Source organism: Octopus sinensis, linkage group LG15 (assembly GCF_006345805.1).
Source record: "Octopus sinensis linkage group LG15, ASM634580v1, whole genome shotgun sequence".
Taxonomy (NCBI): domain Eukaryota; kingdom Metazoa; phylum Mollusca; class Cephalopoda; order Octopoda; family Octopodidae; genus Octopus; species Octopus sinensis.
In genome coordinates this window covers 13,335,726-13,354,888 of record NC_043011.1, presented here as the reverse complement: position 1 = coordinate 13,354,888, position 19,163 = coordinate 13,335,726, and the positions used below count along the sequence as shown (strand labels likewise).

The 19,163-nt window shown below is 35.6% G+C and overlaps 1 protein-coding gene across 3 annotated transcripts in view; it reads right to left on the bottom strand.

Annotated features, from left to right (window-relative positions):
* Nucleotides 1–19,163, bottom strand: part of LOC115219730 (cytoplasmic aconitate hydratase) — an 85,356-nt gene that overhangs the window by 37,946 nt on the left and 28,247 nt on the right. For 2 of the 3 annotated variants that reach the window (XM_029789951.2, XM_029789950.2), the window contains exons 4-6: nt 18,967–19,104; nt 10,310–10,402; nt 1,897–1,966 (exon numbers count right to left, since the gene is read on the bottom strand). In XM_029789951.2, coding sequence (XP_029645811.1) covers nt 1,897–1,966; nt 10,310–10,402; nt 18,967–19,104 — 301 coding nt within the window. The remainder of the gene's footprint in view (nt 1–1,896; nt 1,967–10,309; nt 10,403–18,966; nt 19,105–19,163) is intronic. The other variant, XM_029789952.2, reaches the window with a different exon arrangement.

Sequence of the window (19,163 nt, the reverse complement as noted above, 5' to 3'; positions counted from 1 at the left end):
TCTCCCCACAAAAGAATTATCCGTAATTATTGATGTAAATTCCTTATAGAAATGTGATTGTCTATCTGGGTCAACCATTTAACAAAATATTGTGCACTGAATGAGAGCAAGTGATATTTAGTACAGGTACCAGCACTATTCCATAAGACATTACCACATTTTACACCAAAAAAATCAGATGAAGAAAATTTTCTCTAATGACTGATCAAAACAGATCAACAATGCCCCCCATGGAGACAAGTCAACAGAATGTAAAGGTTAACAGTATCAAAAGAAGTTGAATGCTCATTTTATAAAGTAATTACAGGAGCTGTCAATAACAATTATTAAATCGTTACTAAATTTCAGAATTGTAATGTTCGCACCTGAACTATTTACCTACACTATTTACCTGTATATATATAAGGTTAATCCAAACATGAAAACACAAAGAGAAAACACAACAACGCGAGGACGTGGAACAAGTATAGTGTTATTGGACGCTCAGGAAAGAAGGAGGGTTTAACGTTTCGAGCAGAGCTCTTCGTCAGAAACATAGGAAAAGGAAAGATCCAACACATACACATACATACATACAACAGGCTTCTTCCAGTTTCCATCAACTAAATCCACTCTTTGGTTGGCCCAAGGCTATAGTAGAAGACACTTGCCCAAGGTGCCAAGCAGTGGGACTGAACCCAGTACTATGTGGTTGGTAAGCAAGCTACTTACCACACAGCCACTCCTGTATAGTACATACTTTTTTTTGTATCTATTGTAGAAGTCAACTGATGGGTAATAGTGTTGCATTTTTACTAATATATTGATAATATGTTGGTTTCACATTTTGGTACAAAGCCAGAAATTTCATGGGGCTAGGGAAGTTGATTACATCAACCCCAGTGCCCAACTGGTACTTATTTTATTGTCCTCAAAAGGATGAAAGGTAAAGAAGACCTTGGCGGAATTTGAACTCAGAAAATAAAGATGGACAAAATGTGGATCTTTTCGGTTTGGACGGCAGTTTTTTAAAATAATTTCCACATAACTAAAAAATTTTAAACTTCATATACTGGTAGAATGTGTTTATAAAACATACTTTTTCTCTTGGCTTTATTGAGAAGATTCTATAGTTTGTAAGATATTTGTTGTTTTTTTTTCTCTTCAATTTCTGCAATTTCAACCAATCAATGACGTCTATTGAGGTGAAAACATTCTGTGCCGTATGAATATGTCCCTCGTTTAAGAAACAGATTGGGTTTATTTACACTTGTGAAGAAAAAAAGATACCCTTCCACCCAACCCTAACCCTAACCCTAAAACATTGAAATGCAATAGATCGATATTAGGGTCATAATTATGGGTGACAATTTCATATGACACCGCTAGAAAAAACTACTGTTCAAACCGAAAAGATCTCAAAATGCCACTAAGCATTTTGTCTGGTGTGTTAACAATTCCGCCATCTTGCTGCCCTATTGTATTGATAATATATTATATTAAATGTTCATTATATGTTTCGTGAAATTAATATACAGAACACTGGATGGAGTTTTAAAATTTTTTTACTTCATGAAAATTTAAAATGCTGTGTTTCAGTTAACTAAGATTCTGATTTTGAAATAAATATTTTCAAATTGAAAAAAATTTCATGGCAGATCTTGTGCATAACAGTAAAAAATGTAATTAAAAAAAAGTAAAGTGTTTAAAAAAAAAGATACTTTTTGAGGGTATGATGTAGACAAACAGCAAGAATATTTAAAGAAAGCTAAACTATGAATGCAATAAAAATGCAAATCATCCTTTCTTTCTTAAATAGGTCCTCTTAATTCCAAAGAATTTCCATGGGTTCCATTAATATGAATAAATATGATAAATATATCTGCGAGAATGAAAGCAAATAAGAGGAATGTATACCTTCAAGAATCGAAATCTTTCTTCATTCCTTTCAAATTCACGAATTTCATTTTGTTGGAGAGCATCTGAACTAAAATACAATAAAAATAAAATTGTCAATTAAATACTTATCTATTATATAAAATTAATAAAGGAATATTGTCATCAATGAAAAATCTGTATCTGGGAATAAATTCTAAAACAAATACAATAAAAATATCAAAATAGATAAATAAATATATAAATAAACCAGAAATATATATAAAAATAAATATATAAATAAACCAGAAAACTACAGAAGATAAGCAGAGTTAGATCTGGATGTTCTCTTGGAGATACATTTTCTTTTGAAAACTATTTTAATGTCCATTGTTTCAGTGTTATGGCTTGCTGGGTCTGCAAAAATCAAAAAAGGTGCTTTTTACGACTAAAAATTCTCGATAATGCCAACCTCCCATTGAAATGGGTCACCTTTGTATTCTCCAGCTCTGTATATTGAAACAAATATTAGTGCTACACAAAGCTGAATAAATTATAAGCATAACATAATAACTTTCCCAGTTTAAGAACATCCTATATCTTGATGTTGGACATGGGGGATAATTTCAACCTACTTATAACTACTTGGCTACTAACTGACGCTAAGACCAATCGAGATGCCAAGCAACAACAATTCCCCCCCACTTTACTAATAGCTCCTAGCTTCTATTTTAAAAGCAATGATTCAAGAGATGAGATTCCTGTTAAATATAGGGGATTCAGAGAAGAACACATCACTAACAGATACAATCAAAAGCCTATGGTTATAAGTAAAAGGATTTCCAATGCTAAACATTATTAAAAGGGCTACACCAATTAATTAGCAGATGATCAATATTGTTATGTTGGTGTGTTTATGTCCTCATAACTCAGTGGTTCGGCAAAAGAGGCCAATAAAATAAGTACTAGGTTTACAAAGAATAAGTCCTGGGGTTGATTTCTTCAGCTAAAATCCAGCATGGCCACAGTCAAATGGCTGAAATGTGTAAAAGAATATATATATACATATATATATCATCATCATCATTGTTTAACGTCCACTTTCCATGCTAGCATGGGTTGGACGATTTTGACTGAGGGCTGGTGAACCAGACGGCTGCACCAGGCTCCAGTCTTGATTTGGCAGAGTTTCTACAGCTGGATGCCCTTCCTAATGCCAACCACTCTGAGAGTGTAGTGGGTGCTTTTTACGTGCCACCAGTTTTACACATGCCACCAGCACAGGTGCCAGTAAGGCGATGTTGGTAACGATAGTAAGGCGACATCAAGAATGCCATTCTCAGAATCGTATTTTTGGTTTGGGATATTGTAGCTGGAAGTAATCTTTATAAGTAAGTTTGAAAATTACAACTCAAACACAACAGGATATGACTGCATGTCAACAGTGGTAATTTCTTGAACCAAATAATGTATCATTGACAATTGTTGATGTCCTTTATCTGTTTTTCCTTTCTTGTATTTCAGTTTAAAGTAGTTTGTGTTATTGATGAATATCCAGCATCTGTGGTTTTCCTCTTCATTTTACCAATTTCTTTTGACAATCCATCAGTATAGAACATTTTTAAGATGATTAGATGTTGTGAAAGTTAGATCTTTTTGGTTTGAATAGCAGTTTTTTAAAATAATTTCCACATAACTAAACACTTTTAAACTTCGTAGAATGTGTTTATAAAACATCTTTTTTTCTTGGCTTTCTTGAGAAAATTCTATAGTTTGTAATATATTTGTTGTTTTTTTCTTCTTCAATTTCTGCAATTTCAACCAATCACTGATATCTATTGAGGTGAAAAACATTCTGTGCCATATGAATATGTCCCTCGTTTAAGAAACAGATTGGGTTTATTTACATTTCTGAAGAAAAAAAAGATACCCTTCCTCCCACCCCTAACCCTAAAACAGATTGAAATGCAATAGATCAATACTAGGGTCATAATTATGGGTGACAATTTCATATGACACCACCAGAAAAACTACCATTCAAACCAAAAAGATCCTGAAAGTTTTAGCTTTTTATCCTCCTGTATAATATTGCAGAAAGTGAATTTTCATGGAAAATTTTTTGAAGAATAGAGAAGTAAATGATACTTTCTGCAATGTTTCCATATCAAGAGAGAAAAGCATAATATACATAAGTTTGACCATGCAAGGAGGCAAATTCAACACACACACAAATCCTCACTCAACAAGCTATTCTGCACTACTATTTTGTTAGCTGCCAGACTATAATGGATTCACTTTAGCTGGATCCCAAATTTGTCTATTTTGTGTGTGCTATGTAGAAAAATATATTTCCTGTGCTTACATAAGTATATTAGGTGATGGAAAAATGAAGCTACCTGCCCACTCCCATTCAAAAGAGGAACAACCAATCAATGAATTCCTTTCTAACCAAGCCAGGAATTCCACCCCTCTCAGGGATCCACTACTATACCTATTTCTTTATTACCCACAAAGGGCTAAACACAGAGGGGACAAACAAGGACAGACAAATGGATTAAGTCGATTACATCGACCCCAGTGCGTAACTGGTACTTAATTTATCGACTCCCGAAAGGATGAAAGGCAAAGTCGACCTCAGTGGAATTTGAACTCAGAACATAACGAAATACGGCTACGCATTTCACCCGGCATGCTACCGTTTCTGCCAGCTTGCCACTACTATACCATCCTGCTTTGGCTTGAGTCACAACTCCATAACTTGTGAGCACAAGAGGATGAATAGAAAGCTAATTACTAATATACTTATAGCTACACTATGTGTTACTTTTTGTGCTTATCCTTTCCTCTTCTATTTTAGGCTAAGACTAAATATGTTGATTTTATGGTCACCCAATGATTGAACAAGTATGAGTCCTACATGTAGGTGTAGAATGTATTGTATACTGAGGGTTGCATCAGTGAACTTCATGGTTCAATGGCAATAAAATGTAGAAACCTTGGTAAAATTAACCTAATTCTTTCATACACTCTTAAACAGTAACTCTGCAATAGTGATTAATTATGAAATATTATAACATACCACGTGCAATTAATTACACTATGAATTTTCATGTGACAATACTTAGTTACATTATAAATAATTAGCCTCTAATTTACTGGTATTGGCTAATAAAGCAAAGCCAATTAATTAATAATCAGCAATTTTGAATGTCAGTGGTACATCCTATTCTTTTATTATCATTAAAAATGTATTTTAACTTCTTAAAATATATTACAATTAAAAACTTCTTTAATTAAGAGTTGAGAAGAACAATAAATAGATTATGAAAGTTATAATTACAGACTAGAACAGTTGTAGCAGAAATAGCAATCCCAAGCTGGTGGCACGTAAAAAGCACCCACTACACTCTCAGAGTGGTTGGCATTAGAAAGGGCATCCAGCTGTAGAAACTTTGCCAGATCAGATTGGAGCCTGGAGCAGCCTTCTGGCTTGCCATCCCTCAGTCAAAATCGTCCAACCCATATCAGCATGGAAAGCGGATGTTAAATGACGACGATGATGATGAAATTATGCAATAATCATATCAATAATATTTGGATAAATGAAAAGAAATTATTGTAAAAAATAAAAACAAAAAAATTCCCATTAAATTCATTTTTACAGGTATATAAAATATGGCAAGTGTTATAGAAGTGGTTTACATTACAAACCAAGTTAAATGCCATAATTAGAATCATCATCATCATCATCATCGTTTAATATCCGCTTTCCATGCTAGCATGGGTTGGACAATTTTAACTGAGGGCTGGCGAACCAGATGGCTGCACCAGGCTCCAATCTTGGTTTGGCAGAGTTTCTACAGCTGGATCCCCTTCCTAACGCCCTTCCTATAGAATAGAACTATAATTTAAAATGATACTTGTAGAATTATACCTGATCATGAAAGAAAAATTAATTCTAAACTGATAATTTCAAATTACAATATACCCACATCATGTCGGAGTGAGAAGACTGGGTGTGGCTGTTTGGACATTCAGTCTGTTTTAGTATGGGAGATAAACACACACACACAATGAATGTGCATAGAAATTACACACATACAGATACAGACATTACACGTTCATAACTAGATGCTCACAAATATATTGAAATGACATGTCAGATAAGTCACCATCGAATCAGCAGCAGCAAAATAGTCATGCCAAAACATCTTGTGTCCACATCATGTAATACATCTTATTGCATACAGACATTGAAATATTGTGTTAAGCTACTTGTTTATATTTTGATGTGGCACGTAAAGAGCATCCACTACACTCACGGAGTGGTTGGCGTTAGGAAGGGCATCCAGCTGTAGAAGCCCTGCCAGATCAGACTGGAGCCTGGTGTAGCCTCCAGGCTTCCCAGACCCCGGTCGAACCGTCCAATCCATGCTAGCATGGAAAGCGGACGTTAAACGATGATGATGATGATGATGATGATGAAGTGTAAATCTGTAAATTCTGTCTGTTGCAAGAAGAACGTAAGATGCAAAAACTGAATTTAAACAGAATCTATTCTCTCATGTTCTTTGATATTTTCCCAAACAGTTTAACTCCCATCCAAAATTAGAACAAAAACATCTAAAAAACTTGAAATTAAAATCAAACCCAGAGAATGTAAGCTAAATTAGTCATTTGTTTTGGCGGCCTAAGTAATAGAAACATAACTTCAATGAAACTGAAGCTCTAAAAATAAGTAGGAAGAGAGAATACAGAATTGACAAAAGATAAATTCCACCAGAAATTATAACAAAAATGTTCTGTGATAATATCTGTATAACATTTTTGATATTGTGATAAAATGACCAAATAATTAGACTATTAAATTGACTTTTTAAAATTTTGATTTAAAACACTGGACATGCATTCAAAAGGGAAAAGAAAAGAACAGACATAGTCTACTCTTTTACTTGTTTCAGTCATTTGACTGTGGCCATGCTGGAGCACCGCCTTTAGTCAAGCAAATCGACCCCAGGACTTATTCTTTGTAAGCCTAGTACATATTCTATCGGTCTCTTTTGCCGAACTGCTAAGTTACGGTGACGTAAACACACCAGCATCGGTTGTCAAGTGATGTTGGGGGGACAAACACAGACACACAAACATATACATGCACACATATATATATACATATATACGACAGGCTTCTTTCAGTTTCCGTCTACCAAATCCACTCACAAGGCATTGGTCGGCCCGAGGCTTTAGTAGAAGACACTTGCCCAAGATGCCACGCAGTGGGACTGAACCCGGAACCATGTGGTTGGTAAACAAGATACTTACCACACAGCCACTCCTACACCTATATGCAATTAATACTTTAGAAATATGGAAAGAAAAATGAGCGTGACAATCCTTGAGATTAAATATTATTTTCTTTATACCAGCTCTATTGTATGGAATCACTCCCATAATTATGGTCATATGGCATCATATGAACTACTTTCTCAGACACTCAGAAAACTGCCAACCATTATTTTTTTTCATCAGTTTTATATATTTTTAGTGGGTTTGTTAGAAATACTAAATAACCATGACATCAAATCACTGCTGACTACCTTACACTCAACATATTCAAGGTAAGTTTTTAGTGCTCCTTATTTCAATACCTACCAAAAAACTGAAAGAAAAAATTAAGAAAATCTATGTGGTTGCTCCTGCAAATTGAGCAACCACATAGGTTAAGAAAATAACCAGATCTCTCTCAAATAGCACACGCTCATCTTAAGGGAAGAATAGAACAGACAGTATAATCCTAATTACATTATCTTACATTACTATTGTAATACAACTATTCAACTCAGGTCAGGGTCCTCAGAAACAATAAAAATAGAAATGATGACAGAGTGAACAGATACGAAGTGATAACTAAACTTGTATATTCAAAAACAAAAAACACTTCCTTTTTTATTTTAGTTGAAGTATAATCCTAATTACATTATCTTGAAAATAAGATGGGATGGTCACGGCTGAAATGCTCTGATTACAGGCCTGCTCAATAAGGACAAATCTGGAGTTAAATAACATCAGCCATTTTATGCAATATATTGATATATTCTTTTTATTGCCTGTAGATAAGAAAAAAAGTCCTCTCAAAAAACAAAGCAACAACCTAAAACCTCAGGAGACAATCTTGATTTCGCTAAAGCTCACTACTATTGTAATATAACCATTCAACTCAGGTCAGTGTCCTCAGAAACACAATAAAAATAGAAATGATGACAGAGTGAACAGATACGAAGTGATAACTAAACTTGTATATTCAAAAACAAAAATCACTTCCTTTTTTTTTTAGTTGATTAGGCCTATCAGATGACTGACTAAATTACTCTACTTTTAGCTCGAATGACTTCAAGATTCAAGATAAGATCCACTGCTTTCTGGCTTCTCCAATAAAAACAGCCGAACTCAACACTACAAACTAATGAGTAACGTCAATTTTAGTGCTGCCACTTCTAACGACAGTGAGTTCTTTTTACTCTAAAGTATCCACTTTCAGCTGAATGGATAGGATCATGTGAGAACCATATATTTTGGCCAAAGAGAATATACAGTGCTGGTAATAAGAGATGAAGTGCCAACCCTCAGAAGATAGGTATCCCACAAACTCAGTTAGCCAGGATTTCTTATAGACAAAAAAAAAACAACAGAAATCTAGCTGAAATGTTCACATTTACAAATGTTACACTATAAGTGTATATATAATATACACACACAAAATCCTTAGGAGTCTAAATAGAAGAAATATTCAGTTAACCCTTTCATTACCGTATTTATTTTGAGATGCTCTGTGTTTCTTTCAATTATTTTAAATGTGACAAAGAATTTAGTAAAATAACTTAGTTACCATTCAGCTAGTGTTAGGAACATAAATTGTGACTAAGGTTTGGTGGAAGATTTTAATTCAAAACTTAAGAAAACAAGACATTTGTACTACAGAGCCAGAGGCGGTTTCGGCTGGGTTGGTAATGAAAGGGTTAATGTAAAATCTAAAAAATTTAAATAAATATAATAAAATAAACTTGAAGCTAAATTATGATGTTCAGCTCAAAAGCACCATCCGAACATGGCCGTTGCCAGCGCCGCCTCGACAGGCTTCTGTGCCGGTGGCACATAAAAAGCACCATCCGAACGTGGCCGATGCCAGCCCCGCCTCGACTGGCTTCTGTGCCGGTGGCACATAAAAAGCACCATCTGAATGTGGCCGATGCCAGCACCGCCTCGACTGGCTTCTGTGCCGGTGGCACATAAAAAGCACCAACCGATCGTGGCCAATGCCAGACCCCCCTGGCACCTGTGCAGGTGGCACGTAAACAGCACCCACTACACTCGCGGAGTGGTTGGCATTAGGAAGGGCATCCAGCTGTGGAAGCACTGCCAGATCAGACTGGAGCCTGGTGCAGCCCCTGGCTTCCCAGACCTCGGTCGAACCGTCCAACCCGTGCTAGCGCGGAAAACGGACGTTGATGATGATGAATCTCTTCTACACGCAATGTAATATGTTTCAGCTAAGCAGCTTATATGAAAATACAGTATCATATATGAAAATTTTATGTGAGGGAGAGAGGTTTGGCACAAAAATCTTGCAGCAACAATATCAGCAAATAGTAGTAGAGAAAGACATATTAAAAGGAATGAATTAAAAACATTTTTGAAGACTACTAATTAAAAACGCATATATTAAGTCAGTGTGTAACAAAACATGAGGTCAACTTTGATTGAGCAGACCTACGACTAATGGCATTCCAGCTGTGACCATCCTGTCTATAAGGGTTACTGAGGACTACATTATTCAATGTGCCCTTCCTGTTTAAAACAATAGGTGTGATTTGAGGGAAAATTTGGCTGTTATTTCTAGCAAGTAAACCAGCTGTAAAGAGGTTCCCTCATAGGCTCAACAACAGCAAAATATTACTGCAAAGGTTATTTTTTAACCTTCTAATCAATGTAATTAAACAATATCAATAATTTATAACTTTATTATCGTTATAATGTACAAATTAAGAACAAAAATACCCAATGTTTATATGATGCTATTTTATCAAGAATTTCAGACTTGAATCTAGTCCAAGATTTCAGTATTCAATAGTCAAAGAGCTTCTTCACTGATCTCAGAGGTACATGCATTCTTGCCATAGATAACGAACAGTTACAGTTTCATTGTGTGTGGTTTATTCCAAGAACACTTTTACATCTAGATTAACTCTCTGCTTAACTTGTAGCCATTTGCAACAAAATAAAATAATAGGTTTAAATACTTTGAATACGTGACAACATAACTCTAGATCCATATTGAAAAACCTACAAAAGTCTAGATTTAACAATGTTACTAACACAACAGCACAAACTATTACTAGCAGCAAGACTGTAAGATGTTTATGTTGGACAGGTACTATTATGGAACCAACTGTCTTACCCATTAGAATAGTGGTAGACAGTCTCCTGACTTGAGCCACTGCTGCCACAGCTGGTTTTGCCACCGCCTGGGTTTGGGGAATACCATGTAATGCTGCAATGAAATAACATGCAACAGGAATAGGATGGTGAAGCCCATCAAAGAAAAATAAATAAAGATAAAGATAAAGGATGCATAAGTCTGAAATAAAACAATATTCTTTTGACAGAACTGTAAAAAAAATAACTGACAACCTAAGAAGAAAAAAAGCAGAAAAAGTCAACAGAAGAAAAAAATACTTGAAGTTTTACATGTATTGAAGTATATAGAAATTCTAATACAGTAATCCCTCATCCATCGCTGGTGTTACGTTCCAAAATAGGTGAAAATCCACGAAGTACTGTACTTTTTTTTAAAACTAATTTTTATAATGAGCACCATCCGAGCGTGATTGTTGCCAGAGCACCCAACTAGCTTCCGTACCCGTGGCACGTAAAAGGGCACCATTCGAGTGTGATCGTTACTAACGTCGCTTCACTGGCACCTGTGCCGGTGGCACGTGTAAAAAGATTCGAGCGAGGTCGTTGCCAGTGCCGCCTGACTGGCCCCCGTGCCGGTGGCACGTAAAAAGCACCACCCACTACACTCTCGGAGTGGTTGGCATTAGGAAGGGCATCTAGCTGTAGAAACTCTGCCAGATCAAGATTGGAGCCTGGTGCAGCCATCTGGCTCGCAAGCCCTCAGTCAAAATCGTCCAACCCATGCTAGCATGGAAAGCGGACGTTAAACGATGATGATAATGATATTTATTGTATTATAAATACAAAACACTACCACAGAGGAATCGATATAAGCCTAAATAAACCATGATAGGTGAACCATGATGCAGTGAGGGATTACTGTATACAAGAATTGTGCAGCATCTGAAAGACGTAATTGGTATCTATTACCCATTCCTCTATAGCTGAAACACTAAATATTTTATTCACAAATAATTTACAAGTTCAACAAGTCTCATGCTCTCTCAATGGCAGTTGAAAATTTATATATTTAATTAGAGATTGATGTCTGTGTGACTTGTGATTTCATTACAGCTCACATTGTCCAATAAAGAATTTTAATCAAACTTCAAAAATTTTCTAACACACATACACATCTCTTTTATGTTTACAACTGTAAAAAGCACAATCCGAATGTGGCTGATGCCAGCGCCGGCTTGACTGGCTTCTGTGCCGGTGGCACGTAAAAAGCACCATCCGATCGTGGCCGCTGCCAGCCTCCCCTGGCATGTAAAAAGCACCCACTACACTCACGGAGTGGTTGACGTTAAGAAGGGCATCCAGCTGTAGAAACACTGCCAGATCAGACTGGAGCCTGGTGCAGCCTCCTGGCTTCCCAGACCCCGGTCGAACCGTCCAACCCATGCTAGCATGGAAAATGGAAGTTAAACGATGATGATGAATTCTCTTCTGTTCACTTTGTAATTAGAACTTAAGACATACATTAAACCAAAAACTAGTTGCATTATCACTGTGATCTTTAAATCGTTTCTAGGAACATAAAGGCCATTCTAAATTTTGTACCAATGTACATGATGACAAATAGTGAACATCTTTAATATACTTAGCTTCAATGAGTTTGGGTGTATGATTTTTTAGTTCCCACATTTTGCAGATCTTTACTCTGTAACCACAGATACACAAAAGTGAGCACCCATTCAATATTGACAAATTATATCACTTGGAAGGTTCCCTCTCTCTCTCTCTCTTTCGGAGAGGCACTAAGCAGCTATATGCACATATACACACATCGCAGTAACTCCCGCCTACCAAATTCAATCACAAAGCTTCGGTCGGCTCGGGGCTATAGCAGAAGACACCTACCCAAAGTGCCACGCAGTGGGACTGAACCCGAAACCATGTAGCTAGGAAGCAAGCTCCCTAACCACACAGCCATGCCAGCGCCTAAACAGGAGATATATTATGTGTGTGTGTGTATATATATTATATATATATATATGTGTGTGTGTGTATGTGTGGCAGTTAACAGGCCCAAAAACCTGCTCTTTTTTGATTAAATCAATTAGCTTAGTCAGCTTCTGCCTGAAAACCCTGGCAATAATATCATGCCGACGGCAGCAAAGGGTGAAAGTTACTTGTACAGAGAAATTGTCTTGGAAAGAATGCATAAAATTGAAGGGGGAAAGGGTGATAAGAAACGGCAAATAAAAAAATGAACTGAAAGGTATTTGTACGTATGTATTGTCTGTATATATATATATATATATATATATATATATATATATATATAGTAGTAAGTATATATATATAAGTATATATATATATACTTACTTCACACACCAGCAAAATCATGGAACGGATAGTCAGAGGGAAACTAATCGCATTCCTTGAAGAAAATAACTTGCTGAGTGATACCCAGCATGGCTTTCGACCTGGTAGGAGCTGCCTGACCCAGCTCTTACAACATTATGACTGGGTGTGGAGGCAGTTACTCAACAACTCAAATGTGGATGTAATATACCTTGATTTTGCAAAAGCTTTTGACAAAGTGGATTATGGTATGATATGCCACAAACTGCATGACCTCGGCATAGCTGGAAAACTTGGAGAGTGGTTACATGACTTTCTGAAAGACAGAAGTCAGGCAGTAGTGGCTAATGGAGCCACCTCTATGAAAATACAAATAGTGTGCGGTGTTCCACAAGGCACTGTCTTGGGACCACTGCTTTTTATAGAGGCCCTCTCAGATATGCCCTCAAGAACCCGGATAGCCACTCTGGCAAGCTATGCAGATGATACGAAAGTCTTGCAGAAAACAGAGAACCCCAGAAATGTTGCATATCTGCAGCAGGAGTTGAACTCAATTTACAGATGGGCTGAGGATAATATGCACACACACACACACACACACACACACACACACATGCTCTGAAAAATTCCAAGCTTTTAGCTCTGGCATTTGAAACTCTGAGTTCTCTTATGACAACTTGCTGATTGTCTTATACTATATATATAGATTCTCTATGTTCATAATATCGAGGTTTCGTTCTTTTGTTGCCATTTTATTGTTATTAATTAATATATATATATGTATATATACACACACACATATATATATATATATATATATATATATATATATGTATTTATATATATACATGTGTATATAATTATAAAGAGGAATTTATATATACATATACATGAGTATATATGTATGTGTGTGTATATATATATATATACATACACATATACATACATACATGTTTGTATGTGTGTATATATATATATGTTTATGTACATATGTGTGTATATGTGTGTGTCTGTCTGTATGTATGAGTATATATATATATATGTATATATATATATATATAGGGAGAGAGAGTGAATGAGAGAGAGACAGACAGAGGGAGAGGAGCTGCTTGCAAACAGGTAGAGAGGATGGAGGTTGTCTGTAGAGCTAAAGGTCATCATATAAAATACAGGAAAGAACAAAAGGGAAAAAAATAGAAGACAGAAGAAGAAAGAGACTGAAGAACCGTAGAGACCTTTGTGAATGGTAGAGGCAATAGAAAAACAGAAAAGAAGAAGGTCGAGTGAGAGAAAGAGTCATGACAAGAGTGAAGAATACAAAGAGCACACAATTAAGTAATGCACACAAAACTGTGGAAAAAAAGAAAGAAGGAAGTGGTAGAGAAAGTAAGGGAGGGCGATATGCACACACACACACACATGCTCTTAAATGCAGATACAGAAAAGGTCAAACACTGGAACATGCTCATACAGAGGAGGATAGGAAGGAAATTCTAGATGCCAAAGCAGAAATCACAGGGAGACAGGAGATAAAGAGCAGTATTAAAATATCCTTTATTTTTAAGCCAGGGTTAGAGAGGAGATCCCATGTCGGATAAAAGAGCACTGGTTGCGTCTACTGTGAGTGGTGAACAAGATACAGTAGCAGATCAATCTGTAGATAGCAATAGTAATGGAATGAATGATTAGATCAATGTCTGTCTACTAGTTTTAAGACATTCCAGCTGTTGTCTCATAAATCAAAACAGTCTCCATAAGTTTGTTCAATAAAGACGTAGACAAGAGATAATAAATAATACAACTAATCTGACAATGCAAAAAAAGTATCATTAATTATTGATTAATATTTCTTCCTTTTATCATCTTCTATACAATTATATGTTCTGACCATTAAGTATGCCATTCACTAAACTATTCTAATTATCCGGTGAATAATATTAATGTGTGATTCATTCGCTAATACTTCCATATGGTGCAGTGATGATGGACTTGTTCTATCATTTACCATGATCCACTAATATAATTCTATGTTGCAATGGAGTGCGCAGGAGTAGCTGTGTGGTAAGTGGCTTGCTAACCAACCACATGGTTCTGGGTTCAGTCCCACTGCGTGGCATCTTGGACAAGTGTCTTCTGCTATAGCCCCGGGCTGACCAATACCTTGTGAGTGGATTTGGTAGACGGAAACTGAAAGAAGCCTGTCGTATATATGTATATATATATATATATGTATGTGTGTGTGTTTGTTCCCCTAGCATTGCTTGACAACCGATGCTGGTGTGTTTACGTCCCTGTCACTTAGCGGTTTGGCAAAAAGTCCGATAGAATAAGTACTGGGCTTACAAAAAGAATAAGTCCCGGGGTCGAGTTGCTTGACTAAAGACGGTGCTCCGCAGTCAAATGACTGAAACAAGTAAAAGAGTAATGGTCCTACTTCTAATCAATCGACCATATTTTAACTTTTAGTTAAAATATTAGGTCATTTCCTGTCCAAATCAGTAAGGCTATTTCTCACCTTAATTACACTATGGATCTGTATTACAAATCTATCTCTCTTACAAAACAATGTCACACATAAATTTTTCTCTGCATCAAATCACATTTCTAAAGAATATCTTATTGTGTAACTACCGCAAAAACCAGTTTATTATACATTAACACTTCAGTATATTCAGTAGAGTAGTAGCTAACATGTATGTAAATTGTGGTCGTATTGTTCAAACTAAGTAATTTTGGATTTTGTATCTGATCTTTTCGGTTTGAACAGCAGTTTTTTCTAGGGTTAGAGGTGGGGGAAGGGTATCTTTCTTTCTTCACAAATGTAAATAAACCCAATCGGTTTCTTAAACGAGGGACATATTCATACAGCACAGAATGTTGTTTTTTTTACCTCAATGGACGTCATTGATTGGTTGAAATTGCAGAAATTGAAGGAAAAAAACAACAAATATCTTATAAACTATAGAATTTTCTCAATAAAGCCAAGAGAAAAAGATGTTTTATAAACACATTCTACCAGTATACGAAGTTTAAAATTTTTTAGTTACCTACAAATTATGTTAAAAACTACCATCCAAACCGAAAAGATCCTTTGTATCAACTGATATCAAAATCAGTTGTGACACCAAAATTTCACTGGCTCCAGTCTGTGTCAAAATAGAAACCTAATATCCACCTTATATTTCCATTGCTTCAGCTAAGCCCATCCTTGTAATTAACAAACGTAATTAGTCCCAACACAAATACAGAAGCAGGTTTTCAATGACACTGATCAAACTTGAAACCACTTCTACATAACTGTTCTTTACTAACTCATTTATATTTAGTCATGTGTGTGTGTGTGTGCCTGTGCCTGTGTGCATGCATGCAAGTGTAAAAACCCTGTAAAAATACTTTCTCATAAGACCTGGCTGTAACCAAGCTTAATTTGTCAGTTTTCCATTCGCAAAACTTGATGGCAATGTTAACCATATAAGAAAGCCATATTTTTTATCATTGTCTTTTTTTTTTTTAATATCTTCTTTGGTCACTACTGTCACACATCACAACTTGGACAAAATATATTCCCAATACATTAATTTACAATACTGTCACTATTTTCAATAATTCATTGTAAAAAAATTCAAGAACGGTCTGCAATCCCAGCCCACTTTTCTATTGGTTTGCAAAAGTAATTCTAACAAAAAAGAAACAGAAAATCTTCAACTTAAGAATGTTCTTTTAATACATAAACAGAGAATGTCTATAAATCTTTGAGCAGTTTCAGTTTAATCTTTTGTTTTAAATCATAAACATATGTCAACTAATACAATGCATAATGTTCATCACAAGTGTACATTACTTGAAATAATTTCTGTCAAATTTTACTGATAAGTATTCTTCACAAGTCAAAACAGGTGACATAAAATTAATTTACATCTATACCTTTAGATAAACTTTTGTAGATTCGGCTGTGAAGGTGAATAATTTTAAATAATGAAACAAAGCAAATCTAAACAGGTAGAATATTTCAAGTGATTACTTTTACAATTGTGAAAGGTTGGCCAGTTAAACCAATTATGAAAGTAGTTAGATTAGCAAAGTACAGCAGAATGGACTCGAGTCAGATTTGAACTTGCACTCATTTGATCAGAAGCATAGTGTCTTAACTTCAACCATTGTGTTTCACATGATTTTCAGACATTTGCTCAGTTTATATATAAGGCGTAGGAGTGGCTGTGTGGTAAGTAGCTTGCTTAACAACCACATGGTTCCGGGTTCATTCCCACTGCATGGCACTTTGGGCAAGTGTCTTCTACTATATCCTTGGGCCAACCAAAGCCTTGTGAGTGGATTTGGTAGACGGAAACTGAAAGAGGCCTGTCGTATATATGTATATATATGTATGTGTTTGTGTGTCTGTGTTTGTTCCCCCAACATCGCTTGACAACCGATGCTGGTGTGTTTATGTCCCCGTAACTTAGCGGTTCAGCAAAAGAGACCGATAGAATAAGTACTAGGCTTACAAAGAATAAGTCTTGGGGTCGATTTGCTCAGCAAAAGGCGGTGCTCTAGCATGGCCACAGTCAAATGACTGAAACAAGTAAGAGAGTAAGTGAATACCTATCTAATACTAACAACTGTGAAATTATAGTGGAACCTGTTTGTCAGCCAATCTGATAGAGAAGAAACAGAGTTGTGTCTTAAGATCCGCATCACAACTCAACTTTGAGGTTTGTGGTCTTTAAATCCTTAACTACTGCACTTCTTACTTAAGCTATGAAAAGAATTCTTATAAAAATTATTCAGCCTATATTCTGCTTAGCTGGTAAGTAAATGATAAAAAGTTGCACCAAGCTAAAGCACATTTAATTATAAACTACTCAAGTTTCTAAATAATACCACTGAGACTAATTAGAAATTTAAAATTTATAGAATATTAGATATTGCTCAAATGAAAGGGATTGTGTAGTATTCTTTTCTTTGAGATAATTGAAAAAACAATTATCATTAAATTTTAACAAGAAATCAGAAAAGGTTTTGTGCTCACTTAAAAAAAGAGGATAGATCAGATGAACATTTTACAAAGTATGAGAGAGAGAGAGAGAGAGAGAGAGAAGAGAGAGAGAGAGAGAGAGAGACAGACAGACAGACAGACAGAAAGAGAGAGAGAGAGATATGAAGGAATTGGTTAATGAAATTTAACAGAGGGATGAAATTTCTGGATATATATTCTAACATATAAGGTGTTAAGATCTTGTTAAATCCAGAAAATTAAATAGCAAAATTAAAACAAAACTTTTTTCTTTTTGCATTTTATCTGTATTAGAATATAGGGTATCTCACAACATACATCTAACCACAAACGCAAAGTCTTTACAAACCAACAAGGAAACCTCTTCATGATTACTCAACCTCCTAGCAATCTTCCTTAAATCAAACTTGACTGTCTTAATAAATGGTGGATAAAGAGAGCCTTGAGACACAGACAGGAGAGCCACAGTTGGAAAGCTTCTGGTCATAGGACTGGTCAATCCAAGCTGACCTGTGTCTAATAAACACTTTAGCATTTAAACAGACCATATCCAGCCCAAATATTCTAGCTGTTTTATATTCAAACCGACCAGATCTGGCCTATCACTCCAACCATACAATGTCACCCTAAAAATAAACAATCACATCATTGAAACCTCAAAGCTACAAGATAATGCATGATTAATTCAAAACAATTTGGATTAATAAGCATTGCATTTAACAGAGTAATCTGAACCCTCAAGGGTTAAAACAGTTCTAGGACAATTACTAACGATAAATTTCGCCATTCAGGAGTCAGGAGACAAAGTTTATAAAATGAGAAACATTCAGACCTAATTATTTAGGCATTGTTGATTCTCTCAATCTGAAATGCTTAATTAGATTTTTCATACATACACACATACACACAGCAATACTTAAAATGGAAAAAAAATTTTTAATGTGTTGGTGCAACAGAATGGTTTAACCCTTTAGCATTTAACCCTTTAACCATATCCGGCCCAAATTTTCTACTTCTTTTATGTTCAAGCCATCTAGATCAGGCCTCTCACTCATATCCTACAATGACATCCTCAAAATAAACCATCACATCATCAAATTCTCAGAGCTACAAGATAATGCAGGATTAATTCAAAACAATGTGAATGAAGAAGCATTATATTTGACAGAGTAATCTGAACACTAAAGGGTTAAATAAAATAGTTGGAAATTAAAAATTTTAGCAACCTGAGTTCATGTAAAAGATTCTATAAAAAGATTTTTTAAAAAGTGTGAGCAATGTGACCAATAATTTATTTGTAATTCTATAGGAAGAAAGTGGTAGGATATATTTACCTTCTGGAAACATCCACTTGTACTGAGTGATCAATGACAAGATCAGCAGGACACACAGGGTTTATTTTAGCTGGATCACCACCCAACCGTTTGACCACATCTCGCATGGCTGCGAAGTCAACAACAGCAGGGACACCACTAGAAAAATTATACATATGGTTCAAATGTACAGAAAATAAAAGACAGAGAAAGGTGAG